This window comes from Solanum stenotomum, chromosome 9, assembly GCF_019186545.1.
Source record: "Solanum stenotomum isolate F172 chromosome 9, ASM1918654v1, whole genome shotgun sequence".
NCBI classification, from domain to species: domain Eukaryota; kingdom Viridiplantae; phylum Streptophyta; class Magnoliopsida; order Solanales; family Solanaceae; genus Solanum; species Solanum stenotomum.
In genome coordinates, this window is record NC_064290.1 from 55,701,632 (window position 1) to 55,716,378 (window position 14,747).

The 14,747-nt window shown below is 34.2% G+C and overlaps 1 protein-coding gene across 1 annotated transcript; it reads left to right on the forward strand.

The window, feature by feature from the left end:
- The first annotated feature begins 13,013 nt into the window (after positions 1-13,013).
- LOC125875681 (scarecrow-like protein 18) lies at positions 13,014-14,747 on the forward strand. The gene has a single exon (XM_049556700.1). The coding sequence runs from the start codon at positions 13,136-13,138 to the stop codon at positions 14,417-14,419; it is 1,284 nt and encodes a 427-aa protein (XP_049412657.1). The 5' UTR covers positions 13,014-13,135; the 3' UTR covers positions 14,420-14,747.

Here is a 14,747-nt window from a genome sequence, read left to right on the forward strand (position 1 = left end):
TCCTTCAGGTTATTACGAAGGATCCTAAAAAGGTTTTGCAAAAAAAGTGCATGAAAGTCATATTACTAAAAAATTAATTAGCTAACACACGAAAATATGAGAAAATCACCTAATTCCTATTGAGTGGTCCTAAATGCTAAAAAAATGGCGTGAATCATAGTAAGGCTATCTGTACCGCTCTCCCAAGTCATTATGGAGGATTATGTAAAAAATTTGAAAAAATAGTGTCCAGAAGCCATATCACCGAAAAATTCATTGACTAACACTCAAAAACTGAGAAAATGGCCTAATTTTGTTGAGTGCTAAAAGATCAACGCAGATTAGGGTGAGGCTATACGTACTGCTCCCATAGGTAATAACGATTTTGCCAAAAAAGTGCTAAGAAGTCATATCACTAAAAAATTCATTAACTAACACACAAAAAATTGAGAAAATCGCCTAATTCTTGTTGAGTACCCCCTAAATGTAAAAAATATGGTGCAGATTATGGTAAGACTATATTTACTGCTCCTCCCAGGTCATTACGGAGGATCCTGTAATGCAAAAAAGTGCCAAAAATCCAAATCACCAAAAAATTTATTAAATAACACACGAAAACTAAGAAAATTGCATAATTCTAATGAATGGCCTCTAAATGATAAAAAAAAATAGCACGGGTCATGGTGAGCCTATACATACTCCCCCCCAAGTCATAAGGATGGTATTGAAAATGTTTTGCAAAAAAAAGTGACTAGAAGCCATATAAACAAAAAAAGTGTTGCCCAACACTCACAAAAAATTGAAAAAACAACATAATTCTTGCTGAATGACTCTTTAATGCCAAAAAAAGGAGTGGATCATGGTGAAGCTATACGTATCACTCCTCCATGTCATTACAGAGGGTCCTGTAAAGTTTTTTCATAAAGATAGTCCGTAAGCCCGTAACTCTGGGCCTCGTTTGAACTTGAAAATGCAGACGTTTGCCCATCGGGACCAACTCACACCATTAATAAGATCTTAAGGGACGCCCAAACAAAATTTCACCCAAAAACCAGTTGGGATCACATATCACCCAAAATTCGTGGACTATAACACATGTAAAATGGTAAATTTGGTATTTCCTACTCTGGGCCTCGTTTGTACTTGAAAATATGGACGTTTGCCCCTCGGGGCCAACTCACGCCATTAATAAGGTCTTAACGACGCCCGAAAAAAATAGGCCAAAAACCCATCGGAATCACGTATCACCCAAACTTCATGGATTATAGCACACGTAAAACGGTAAATTTGGTCATTCCCGCTCTAGGCCTTGTTTGAACTTGAAAATGCGGATGTTTGCCCCTCGAACCAACTCACGCTATTAATAAGGTCTCAACGGACACCCACAAAAAAGTCCGGCCAAAAAACTATCGGGATCATGCATCACCCAAAATCCATAGACTATAGCACACGTAAAATGGTAAATTTGGTCATTCCCGCTCCAAGCCTCATTTGAACTTGAAAATGCGAACGTTTGGCCCTCGGGACCAACTAACGCCATTAATAAGGTCTTAACGGATGCCCAGAAAAAAATTCGACAGAAAATCCATCACGATCGCGTATCACCCAAAATTCATAGACTATAACACACGTATAACAGTAAATTTGGTCATTCTTGTTGTGTGCCTGGTTTGAACTTGAAAATGCATACATTTTCCCCTCGAGTTCAATTTACGCCATTAATAAGTTCTTAACGGACGCCCACAGTAAATTTCTGCAGAAAACCCATCACGATCACTATCACCCAAAATCATAGACTATAACACATGTATAACAGTAAATTTGGTCATTCCCGGTGTGGCCCTTGTTTGAACTTAAAAATGCAGACATTTGCCCCTCGAGACTAACTTATGCTATTAATAAGGTCTTAACGGACGCCTAAAAATTTTTTTGGCCCAAAAATCCAAAGCGATCACGTATTATTCAAAATCTATGGACTATAGCACACGTAGAACAGTAAATTTGGTCATTCCAGTTGTGGGCGACGTCTGTACTTAAAAATATGGATGTTTGCCTCTCGAAACAAACTCATGCCATTAATAAGGTCTTAACGGACACTCACAAATAATTTTGGTCAAAAACCCGTCGGGAACACCTATCACCCAAAATCCATGGACTATTATAACACATGTAAAATGTTGAATTTGGTCATTCCCTCTTTAGGCCTCATTTGAACTTGAAAATGTAGACGTTTTCCCCTCGGGACCAACTCACACCATTAATAAGGTCTTAACAAACACTTACAAATCTTTTTGGCCAAAAACCCATCGGGATGACGTATTATCTAAAATTCATGAACTAGCACACGTAAAATGGTAAATTTGGTCATTCACGCTCCGATCCTCATTTAAACTTGAAAATACAGACGTTTTCCCCTCGTGACCAACTAACGCCATTAAAAAAGTCTTAAAGGTCGCCCACAAAAAGTTTTGACCAAAAAATCGTCGTGATCACGTATCACCCAAAATTCATAAACTATAACACATGTATAACGATAAATTTGGCCATTCCCGCTATGAGCCTCGTTTGAACTTGAAAATGCATACATTTTCCCCTCGAGACCAACTTATGCCATTAATAAGGTTTTAACGGACCCCTACAATAAATTTCGGCAAAAAACCCATCACTATCGCGTATCTCCCAAAATTCATACACTATAACACATGTATAACGGTAAATTTGGTTATTCCCGCGGTGGGCCTCGTTCGAACTTGAAAATGCACACATTTACGCCTCAAGACCAACTTAAGCCATTAATAAGGTTTTATCGGACGTCCACAATAAATTTCGGCCAAAAACCCATTGAGATCACGTATCATCCAAAATCTATGGACTATAGCACACCTAGAATAGTAAATTTGGTCATTTCCGCTCCGGGCCTCGTTCAAACTTGAAAATGCAGACGTTTGCTTCTTGAAATAAACTCACGCCATTAATAAGGTCTTAACGGACACCCACAAATAATTTTGGTCAAAAACCCATCGGAATCACCTATCACCCAAAATCCATGGACAATAACACATGTAAAACGTTAAATTTGGTCATTCCCAAGCCTCATTTGAAATTGAAAATGTAGACGTTTACCCCTTGAAACCAACTCACGCCATTAATAAGGTCTTAACATACACTTACAAAATTTTTTGGCCAAAAACCTATCGATATCACGTATCATCTAAAATACATGGACTATAGCACACGTAAAATGGTAAATTTGGTCATTCACGCTCTAGGCCTCGTTTGAACTTGAAAATGCAAACATTTGCCCCTCGGGACCAACACACGACATTAATAAGGTCTTAACGGATGTTCATAAAATGTTTTGGCCAAAAACCCGTCGAGATCACATATTACTCAAAATCCATAGACTATAACACACGTAAAATAGTAAATTTGGTCATTTTCGCTTTGAACCTTGTTTGAACTTAAAAATACGGACGTTTGCCCGTCGAAACAAACTCACGCCATTAGTAACATTTTAACATCCAAAAACCCGACGAGATCACGTATCACCTAAAATTCATGAATTATAGGACACGTAAAATGGTAAATTTGGTCATTCCCGCTCTGGCCTTGTTTGAACTTGAAATGCAGACGTTTGCACCTCGGGAATAACTGATGCCACCAATAAGGTCTTAACGGACGCCCAATATTTTTTTTGGCTAAAAGTCCATTGGGATCACATATCACCCAAAATTTGGTCATTCCCGCTTTGAGTCTCGCTTGAAATTGAAAATGCAGACGTTTGCCCCTTGGAACCAACTCACGCCATTAATAAAGTCTTAACGGACGTCCAAAATAAATTTCGGCCGAAAATCCGTCGAGATCACGTATCACCTAAAATTCATGGATTACCGCACACATAAAAGGGTAAATTTATTCATTCCCGCTTTGGAACTCGTTTGAACTTGAAAATACAAACATTTGCCCCTCGAGACAAGCTCACACCGTTAATAAGGTTTTAACGGACGCCCAAAAAACATTGCTTTAAGATGCCAAATCCATTGCCTAATACACACAAAAGACTAAGACGGTCGTGCAATTCCTAAAAATTAGCTTGTAAATGCGAAAATATGCCTTAAACAATGGTGGGACTATACACAATGTGTAACATCTCACAACTTGAAGTAGCTAGAAAGAAGCTAAGAGCTTGAAATAATCATTTTGGAAAGTATAAGGAAATCTGGAAATTTTTAAGTAAGTTAAAGTTAAGATTTCGGTAAACTTCAATCGACCATAACTCCTAGCTCAGAACGATTTAGGTGTAGTTCCATATGTGGTTGGAAAGCTCTTGGTTTTATCTTTCTAACGCCGCCAAGTTTGCACGATTCCGAATTTGTATGAGTGAGTTACGTCCTTTGTAAGTTGGAATGTTCGAATAAAGAAATGCCCAAATCGGATTTTTAAAGGGTAGTTTGGTCTTTTCCTTACCCAATTAATTAAATCCATTTCTTAGTAAAATAATTAGGGTCAAGACTGATTTAGTTTAGTTTACACTTTTGAAAATTAGAGTTAGGGTTTTTGGAAAAAGACCGCAAGAGAAAGGAAAGATGAAAAATAAGATTCGCCAAGAACAATCGATTTTGGTTGTGGATTTGCTAAGAAGTTGATCTTACAAGGTATGTGAGTCTCTCATAGCGTTGGGTTCATTCACCCACGCGCCAAACATGTTTAGTTTCAGCGCAATTCGTCCTAAAAGAGTTTAAAAGTTGATGTTGTTGACATGAATTCTTGAATTTAAATGTTGTTCTTGAATTGGGTTGAATTGTGGAGTTTCTGAGATCTTTACGTTGTGTTTTAGAGTTAGTTTGAGGTAGGTTCTTGAGTACATACGCTGGGTATCGAGACCTAAAATGAATTTGAGGAAAATATTTGAGTTTAGGCGAATTGGGGCTGGAAAATGAAGAAGGCAAAAGTCGAGCAGGCTTCGTCAAACAAGTCTGCCTCGCGGACTTGTTCCCCCTGTGAACAAAAATTGACTCCGCATCGCGGACAGGACGCGGACTCCTCTATCTCAAAATTTAATTTTGTGAGTATTTATTTAGAAACATCTCCGCGTCGTGAACTTTTTTCAAGACGGTGATTTCGTAACTTTTCTCAAGTTTAGCTATTTGAAATCATTCCTAAACATCATGAGATCTTTCCAAACACAAATCATAGTCCTTGAATCTATAATTCAATTCAAGAATCAGTTAAGAGACAATTCAAGCAAGAGTTAAGATCAAAGTGAAGAGTCAAGAAAGAGAAGTTCATTTAAGTTTTCATAAGTCTTTTACAAACGTTTTAACTTTATTTTAAGACTTAAAGCTTTGAGTTCAGTAAAGAGTAAAGTTTGAAGTCCTTTTCTTCAAAAGTATATGGGGACTAAGTATTCCCAAAGAGTTTATAAATGTTTTCACATTTAAATAAGAACGGAAACTGAGATTTCCAAAGAGCTTTCGGGCTAGTTTTCAGAAACTTTCTAAATGAAGCAAGCAGGGAAACTGAGATTTCCAAGATAGCCTTTGAGCTAAGCTTTTGAGCACTAATCTCAAATCACAGAAGAAGTATGTTTTTAAAACATAAAGAGCTAGTATATTTTTGGGAGTAGTATTGAGCACCGATGGGGAAGAATTCATACAACCATCAGCCCTCTTAAACCATGTAGCCATTATGGGTAGAAAATGATCATACTTTTTAGATGAATCATTTTCAAAATAGACTAGTGGATCCATTAGGCAGTTCAGGTCTTATACCTTTGGTCGGGTGTAGGATGCGCTGGCAGCGTGAGGAAGATCGATGTATCATCACAATAGCTCTTATGTGATGGTTGTCGGTTAGAGAAACTCCCACAACAGTACTTTGTATTTTTATATACGTCAGTTCACTGTATTTTTAAATACATCTCAGAGTTATTTGTATCTTGCATACACACAGAGTTGATATCATGTTTTTAAACAGTTTTTCTTTATATTGCACTTGTTTTTAAACTGCTTTATATTGAAATGAGTTCAGTCAAGTTGAGTTGAGTTGAGCTAAGTAAGTTATTCAGTTTCTCTCAGATTCTTTCTAGCTTATGTTGTTTTAGCATTTCAACTCGCATATTCATATATTCAATGTACTGATGCCAGTTGGCCTGCATCGTATTATGATGCAGATACATGTAACCAGGATCAGCATCCAGCGCCTCGTTGATTAGGTTCAGCACTCAGAGTCAGTTGGTGAGCCTCCTTGCATTCCGGAGGATCCATTTCATTACTTTTTAGTTTAGTTCATTTGGATGTTGTGGGGCCTTTCCTGACATCCATCTCAGTTGTTTAGAGGCTTCATAGACAGATAGACAGTTAGTTAGTCAATTCAGTTGTCTTTACTTTTCATTTCATATGTTAAAGACTTGAGTTTGCCTTTATGGTCAGTTGAATGTTCATTTATAACATTCTAGTTACTTCATAAATGTGTATGTGATGAGTTAAGTCTTCCGCTGAGTTAAGTAAGCCAGGCCAAGGGTTCGCTTGGGGCTAGCAATGGTCTTCGAGTGCTAGCCACTCCCAGGGTGTAGGCTCGGGGGGTAACACAATGCTTCCCCATTTCATTATGGCTTTGTGAGTGTACTTAGCTCATGCCACACACTCAGAAATGAAATAAGAAAATCGAGGCATTAGGTTAAAACTTAATATGATTTTATCCTTTGTCTTTAATAGGCAATTTACTCCCAGCACTAATAATATGTTTTAGTGGCATCATAAGTCGCGGCTAATACCTATAATAGTCGCCACTAATAATGAGTTTTAGTGGCAACATAAGTCGTTAATGATACCTATAATAGTTGCCACAATTAATTTGTTTTAGTGGTAACATTAGTCGATGCTAATACATATAATAGTCGCCACTAATAATATGTTTTAGTGGCAAAATAAGTCGCCGCCAATCCTATAAGTGTTGCCACTAATAATAAATTTTAGTGGCAACATAAGTCTCCGCCAATACCTATAATTGTCGCCACTAATAATATGTTTTAGTGGCAACATAAGTCGCTGCTAATACTTATAATAGTCGCCACTAATAAAACGTTTAGTGGCAACATAAGTCGCCGCTAATACCTATAATAGTCGCCACTAATAATGATTGTCTCCACTAATAATATGTTTTAATGGCAACATAAGTCGGTGCTAATACCTATAATAGTCGCCACTAATAATATGTTTTAAATATTTAAATAACCGAATACAAGAAATAAAGTAATACTTTTTCCTTTTCGAATTTAATGTTTTGTTTTGTTTTTGAAAAATTTAAACATCTTGAACTTATTCGGAATTTATTGTGTAAAAGCTTCAATATTTATTTTTTATTTTTTAAAAAACAAAAATATAGAGTGGGCTGGGGGTGTGCATCGATCTGTTCGATTCGATTTTATGTGTTGTTGGTTCGGTTTATCGATTTTCGGTTTGTAAATACGTCAAATCGATAACCAAACCAATAACATATTTCTTATCGGTTTTTGGTTAATCGATTTATGGTACTTAACGGTTCGATTTTCGATTTAGCCAATAAAAAAATACTCATATATATTATATACACGATAAGAAAATTTTCATATAAACCATATGATTTTTCCAACATTGGCATGAAAGTAACAATCATTTTTCTTGCAAGTTTAGACACTAGACACATTCAAAGGAAAAAGTGTGAAAGTAACAATCGTTTAACCATTAACAAAAAGTGTGAAAGTAACAATCGGTTAACCATTAAAAAAAAGTGTGAAAGTAACAATCGTTTAACCATTAACAATAAGACTAGTAAATTTAGTATAGTCTTATTGGGTTATCAGTTTAACCATTAACAAAAATCATAAAACCGGAAATCGAACCAATAACCCAATAAAAAATTTTGCAAAACCATTTAAAAACAGTTAGCCCAATAACCCAATATCAATAAACCAATAATGTTTTTTGCGGTTTGATTTATTGGTTAAATCGGTTTTTGCACACCCTAGAGTGGGCTTTTTTGACCAAAATTAGGAACATATGGGCCTATGGGAGGAAGGAGAATGCAATTTTGGGCTTAGAAGTCAATCTAGAAAATATGGGTTGTGTATATAATTCAGAGCAACTTTCACATATAGCAAACGTAAAAATTATATTTGTATGTTATAACTATAGTTTGTATAATTGTGCTCCATAGCAAACTTTACTATTAATCTGTATATTTTGGTATACATATACATAAAAAATCTGTATTTGTGTTTATTTGTATATTTCGGTATACAAATGGGTTTTGCATTTGCATATTTCGATATACAAATTAAATGGGTCCTGCATTTGTATATTTCGGTATACAAATAGGTCCTGCATTTACATATTTCGGTATACAAATGGGTCCTGCATTTGTATATTTTGGTATACAAATGGGTCCTGCATTTGTATATTTCAGTATACAATGGGTTCTGCATTTGTATATTTCGGTATACAAATGGGTCATGCATATATTTCGGTCTACAAATGGGTCATGCATTTGTATATTTTGATCTATTTGTATATTTCAGTATACAAATGAGTCTTGCATTTGTATATTTCGGTCTATTTGTATATTTCGGTATACAAATGGGATAACAAACATGGAATGTTTGTTGCGAATTACAAATAAAAGAAACTATGGCTATAACATTTAATTTGAATTAATAGTTTGTTATTTCATACAATTTTCCCTATATTCAAAGGTTTTTTCTTTCATAAATAGCCAAATTTAGTCCTATAATTTAAATTAGCTCATGCGTTTGGGATTTCATAACTAAAACTTCATGAAAATGATTATTTTTTTGTTATATGACAAATATGTCTAGCCCGCGATGTTACTACTAAAATCAGTTGATGTGGGAGAGGGATATTGAACCAATACTTTGGTATTATCGTTTCACTAGTTTGGTGTAAAAGAAAATTAAATTACATTAAAAAAAAGTATTTAAGTTATCTACGTCATTAGTATAAGATATACTCATTTACATCATCAAATAACTTTCTAATTGTGTTAATCTTAGCGTAATCTATCGTATGTAACATGTTGGAACATGGATTCCTCAAATTATTAGTTATTAGTTATTAGAAGTCTGATACAACTATATATCATATATATATGAACAACTACAATAACAATAACATATATTCAGTATAATACTATAAATGACAAGTTTTGAAGAGAGTAGTATATTACACAGATATTACTCCTAATTTGGAAGGAGAGAGGTTGTTTTGATAAGGACCCTCGGTTCAAGGGAAAACATATCAAAATAGTTCAGGTAAAAAAATGGAAGTGAAGAAGCCATGGCAAAACATAATAAAAATACAATACAATAATCAAAGTACAATAAACAACAAATAATAACAAAAATCGAAAAACAAGAAATTACAACAGTACTACTAATTAATTAATGTTAGTATTAATGAGTTTTAATATTACCAAAGCTCATATTTTAACGAGAGACTTACCTATATATATATATATTCGAGTAACTTACTAATGTAAGAAATTCTTTACACTGACATTATATATAACATAAATTTACGTATTTAATTTCATTGGCTAGTAGTTGAAAATAGCATCGACTTCACGATACCTCTGATTAATCAAATCATGTGTGCATATAGGTTACCCTAATTAGAACAAAAGTTGTAAAGGAACTGCTCGACGTTATGTACATTATTGAATAAAAGAGACATTTTTTTTAACTTACTATTTGGGAGTTTGTAATATTCCCTTTTGTTCTCTTGTCATTTGTAGGCATCAAACTTAGACATCACAACATTATACTCTTTTACACGGTATATAATATATACAATCACTTTTCATCTTTTGTAATATGTTATAAAAACAAGAATAACAACCATCGCTTTCATATGTTAGTACGATTTTTTTAATTAAAACTAAAATTATTGTATTTGATAATTCTATGAAAAGTACCACAGCTCAAAAATTAATAAAAAGTTGAGAAAATTATGACTTTTCATCAAACAGTAACACCTTGGAATAAAATAAGATGAAGAGAGTAATGTAATTGAATTTAAGATGAATCTCGCCAAAGGCAAAATGATGCTCTTATTGTTGATGTTCTACCCAATCTCATCTCTTTTTATGTTCATCTATTTGTTAAACTTGAAATTTTGTTCAGGATGTAATTAAGGATAAAAATTTAACTTAAATCACTCAATGATTGAGACATTATAATTAATAAGTAATCAAAAATATATCCTTATAACACAGGAGCTAGTAAATTGTTAGATATTTTAGAGAATGAAAGAAGTGAATCTAAGTCTTTAGATTTATATGGTTGAGTGTTTATGTAAGGAGTATATTTTATGTACGTACTAAAGTATATATATATCTGTGTGTGATCTCTTAACCCCACGACTACAAAATCTCATTTCACTACTTTTTAAAGTAGATAACGATGCTGAGGACAATGAATTATTCTTACAAAGTTCACGTGCAACGTACCACAATCATATATTGTTACTTTATTGATACTTCATCCCTTCTCGAGTTTTGATCGTGATTAGAAAAATTCAACATTTGAAATTTATGAATTTATAGTATTACGAACTTGAGTTAATATATATTCATGAAAATCCATCGATTACCAGCTATTTTATATCCGGATGTGATAGAAAAAATAAACAAAATAGATGAGTTTGAAGAAAGTGAACACCTAATTAATATGAGACGGAGCAATATTAGTTTTCCTCTTTTAGGTTTGAGCATGAGTTTTTGATTTGGGAGTTTGAGGAGTGGAATCTATATAGTGGCGAGCAATCATCTTTATTCTCAAGAAGTATCCATCAACACAATTTTATCAAATAATTACGTTATAACATGAATAAATAATTTTTTAACAATAAATATTTACTTTTTTATATCGTGAATCGTCCTCGTATATTTTTAAGGTATATTAGCTATGCTTCGGATTGTTCCTAAACCCCACGTGGCAAGGCAGCCACATTTGCATATATCTCATCATCAAAAAGAGAAATGAAAAGCCACTAAAGTCGTATCCAAGCAAAATAAATAGAGACAAACTAGGAAATTATATTATTCTTATTTAGTGGTGGTGGTTGGGTGGTGGGGTGGGGGTGGGGGTGGGGGGTGGGGGGCTCAGTTACTCAGCTAGTGTTACATTATTTTATATATATAGATATAAATATATTGTATACTACGTGTGGTGTGTAAAGTTTTTCGACATATTTAAGGCTTTGCGTGTATTTGTTGTTGTTAGGTGGTACTGTCCTTTGACAACTTTTCCCTTTCCTTTCCCACACAAAGGAATCGAGTGAAAAAGTCATAAATTAACGTTCAATATAGTTTTAATATGATATCAAAGTTGGACAGATTTCTAATCTTGTCCGTGTCTTCCCAACTTATAACAAACTAAAGGGAGTTCAAATCCTACTTTCGCCTGATTTTTAGTAATACATTGATCATGAAATTACGAATGTTGGACGATCCATCATGTTATGTTTGTTACACACCAAAAACCATACATCGGGTGTGCAAGAGGGGAAAATATTAAAATGTTTTACATAAGTTGAAGGAATGAATTGTTATCTCCTGATTATAATATGATTTTAGACAATATACCGTATAATCTGATTTTTGGGGTTTAATAGAATGGGAGACACACACTTCATCTATTCTTGAACGGCAATAACTACATACTCAATATAATTCCATAAAGTGGGAGTCTGAAGAGGGTACATAAAATATACACAAACTTATCTCTTTCAGTAGATAGATTGTTTTCAATAAACACTCGATTCAAGTGAACTTACTCAATTCTAGATCGAGTTATCCAATATTGAACCTCCACGTCTTGTACTTCAAGATATATATATATATAAATGAATTTGTTCGATGTAATCGGCAATGGAAAACCAACGCTCTAAATTGCATTTTCTTAAATTGATAAAACCATAGGACTTTATTTTTTTTTAATTAAGACTAAGATTGATAAAACCATATTTTGATAGACTAGGTTGGCATAATTCATTGGCAATCATGTTATCACGTCGAAGATTTATCGAGAACAATTTCTCTATAAAGTTATTTCATTCACAATCATATATTTGAAATTATAGTAGTTTTAGAAAATTCCTATTTGGTGCGATATTTGGACAGTATTGCCCTAATTTAAAAGAATCAATTCCCATTTAGCTGTCTTTATTATTAGTTTTTTTAAAAGAGTTAAGAATTAATTAAGATATATAGAAGCATATTATATATGTCGGCTGACTAATAACGTGGAGTTTCACACAGAGAAACCACAAATAATATATGGTCAACAAAATGGATATTCTATCAGAATCAAGTCATTATCAACCTAATTGGCATCTTAAGTACAAAAACAAAAGCTACTTTTTAGTTTTTGTTGCTATAAACTTAAATGTTTTAGTAGCTTTTGTAGTACTAATTATTCTGCTAGATCTCCTCATATCAAATTATCCTTGTCTAAAAGAATCATTTCCTTATTTGTACTTTATTAATTAGCATTAATCACTTCTGTCACATAATCATACAACTCAGAATTTACTCTTCCTTAACATAGTGTCACATAATTTTACGGGTTTTTGGTTAGTGGAATAAAAATAACAATTTTGAGATATTTTATAAGCTTATTTTATCTTATGTTTAGTAGTGAGTAGTATTTTAGTTTCAGGATTATCTTATCCTTCTATTATACTAAAAATTAAATGACATCAGTAATTTCAAGGAATATCCTTATTTATCTTATCCCACCAATCAAACGATTCTCCAGAGTATAGTTACTATATCATTTTCACATTTTCCCACTCATGCCAACTCTATGTTAGTTTTCAGCTTATTCAATTTCTTTAAAAATGTTATCGAGTGTCTGTCATATCTTCTAAAAAAAAATCAAAACATTACAATATTTTTAAAGAGCGCGACCAACATAATTTTTCAGATGCCAAAACCATAAATTTCCCCTCCTCCATCATTGAACCCCTCTCCTGTCCTTCACCCCAGGTCCCCTTTCTTTCCCTTCTCTCTCTCCTTTATTTCTCTTTTCATAAGCATATTCTTTCTCTCTCTAGGGTTTTCCCTTTCACCTGAAATAGTGTTGTTAAATTTGAATGATATGTTAGGATCCTTTGGTTCTTCATCATCTCAATCTCACCCTCATCATGATGAAGAATCTTCTGATCATCATCAACGGCGTAGATTCACCGCTACTACTACAACTATCACCACCACCACCACTACTACCTCACCAGCTATTCAAATCCGCCAGCTACTCATTAGCTGTGCGGAGTTGATTTCGCGGTCCGATTTCTCGGCCGCGAAAAGACTCCTTACCATATTATCAACTAACTCTTCTCCTTTTGGTGATTCAACTGAACGGTTAGTCCATCAGTTTACTCGCGCACTTTCCCTTCGCCTCAACCGTTATATATCGTCAACCACCAATCATTTCATGACACCTGTTGAAACAACTCCAACTGATTCTTCATCGTCATCATTAGCTCTAACTCAATCATCATATCTTTCTCTAAACCAAGTTACCCCTTTTATAAGGTTTACTCAATTAACCGCTAATCAAGCGATTTTAGAAGCAATTAACGGTAATCATCAAGCAATCCACATCGTTGATTTCGACATTAATCACGGGGTTCAATGGCCACCGTTAATGCAAGCACTAGCTGATCGTTACCCTGCTCCTACTCTTCGAATCACCGGTACTGGAAATGACCTTGATACCCTTCGTAGAACAGGTGATCGTTTAGCTAAATTTGCTCACTCATTAGGGTTGCGATTTCAATTCCATCCTCTTTATATCGCCAATAATAATCGCGATCACGATGAAGATCCTTCTATTATTTCCTCCATTGTACTCCTCCCTGATGAAACCCTAGCTATCAACTGTGTTTTCTATCTCCACCGCCTTTTAAAAGACCGCGAAAAATTAAGGATTTTTTTGCATAGGGTTAAGTCAATGAACCCTAAAATTGTTACAATGGCGGAGAAGGAAGCAAATCATAACCATCCTCTTTTTTTACAAAGATTTATCGAGGCGTTGGATTATTATACAGCTGTGTTTGATTCATTGGAAGCTACATTACCACCGGGTAGTCGAGAGAGGATGACAGTTGAACAAGTGTGGTTTGGGAGAGAGATTGTTGATATCGTGGCGATGGAAGGAGATAAAAGGAAAGAAAGACATGAAAGGTTTAGATCATGGGAAGTTATGTTGAGGAGTTGTGGATTTAGTAATGTTGCTTTAAGCCCTTTTGCATTATCACAAGCTAAGCTTCTTTTGAGACTACATTATCCTTCTGAAGGCTATCAACTAGGAGTTTCGAGTAATTCTTTCTTCTTAGGTTGGCAAAATCAACCTCTTTTCTCCATCTCGTCTTGGCGTTGAGAAAAACTATCAAATAGCCAAGTTCAGAGGGTAATTAAGACTACTGATAGTTTAGGAGGAATCTGAAGAAAACGCGTGAAGTTTAGGGGAAAGAAAACCCTAAATAATTAACAAGATTTTCTAGTGAAGTTGTACTAGTAGAAATTTGCATGGTGAAGGACAATGAATTGAGGTATTGAAATTTCATGGGTTTTTTTGTTTGTTTTGTTTTACTTATTGATATGAATGTTTTAAATTTTAACATTGAGGACTAGGTTGATGATATATAGTATTTAAGTTAACTAGTCTTTGTATAATGCAAGATCTTGATCAACTTTATTTTTATTTT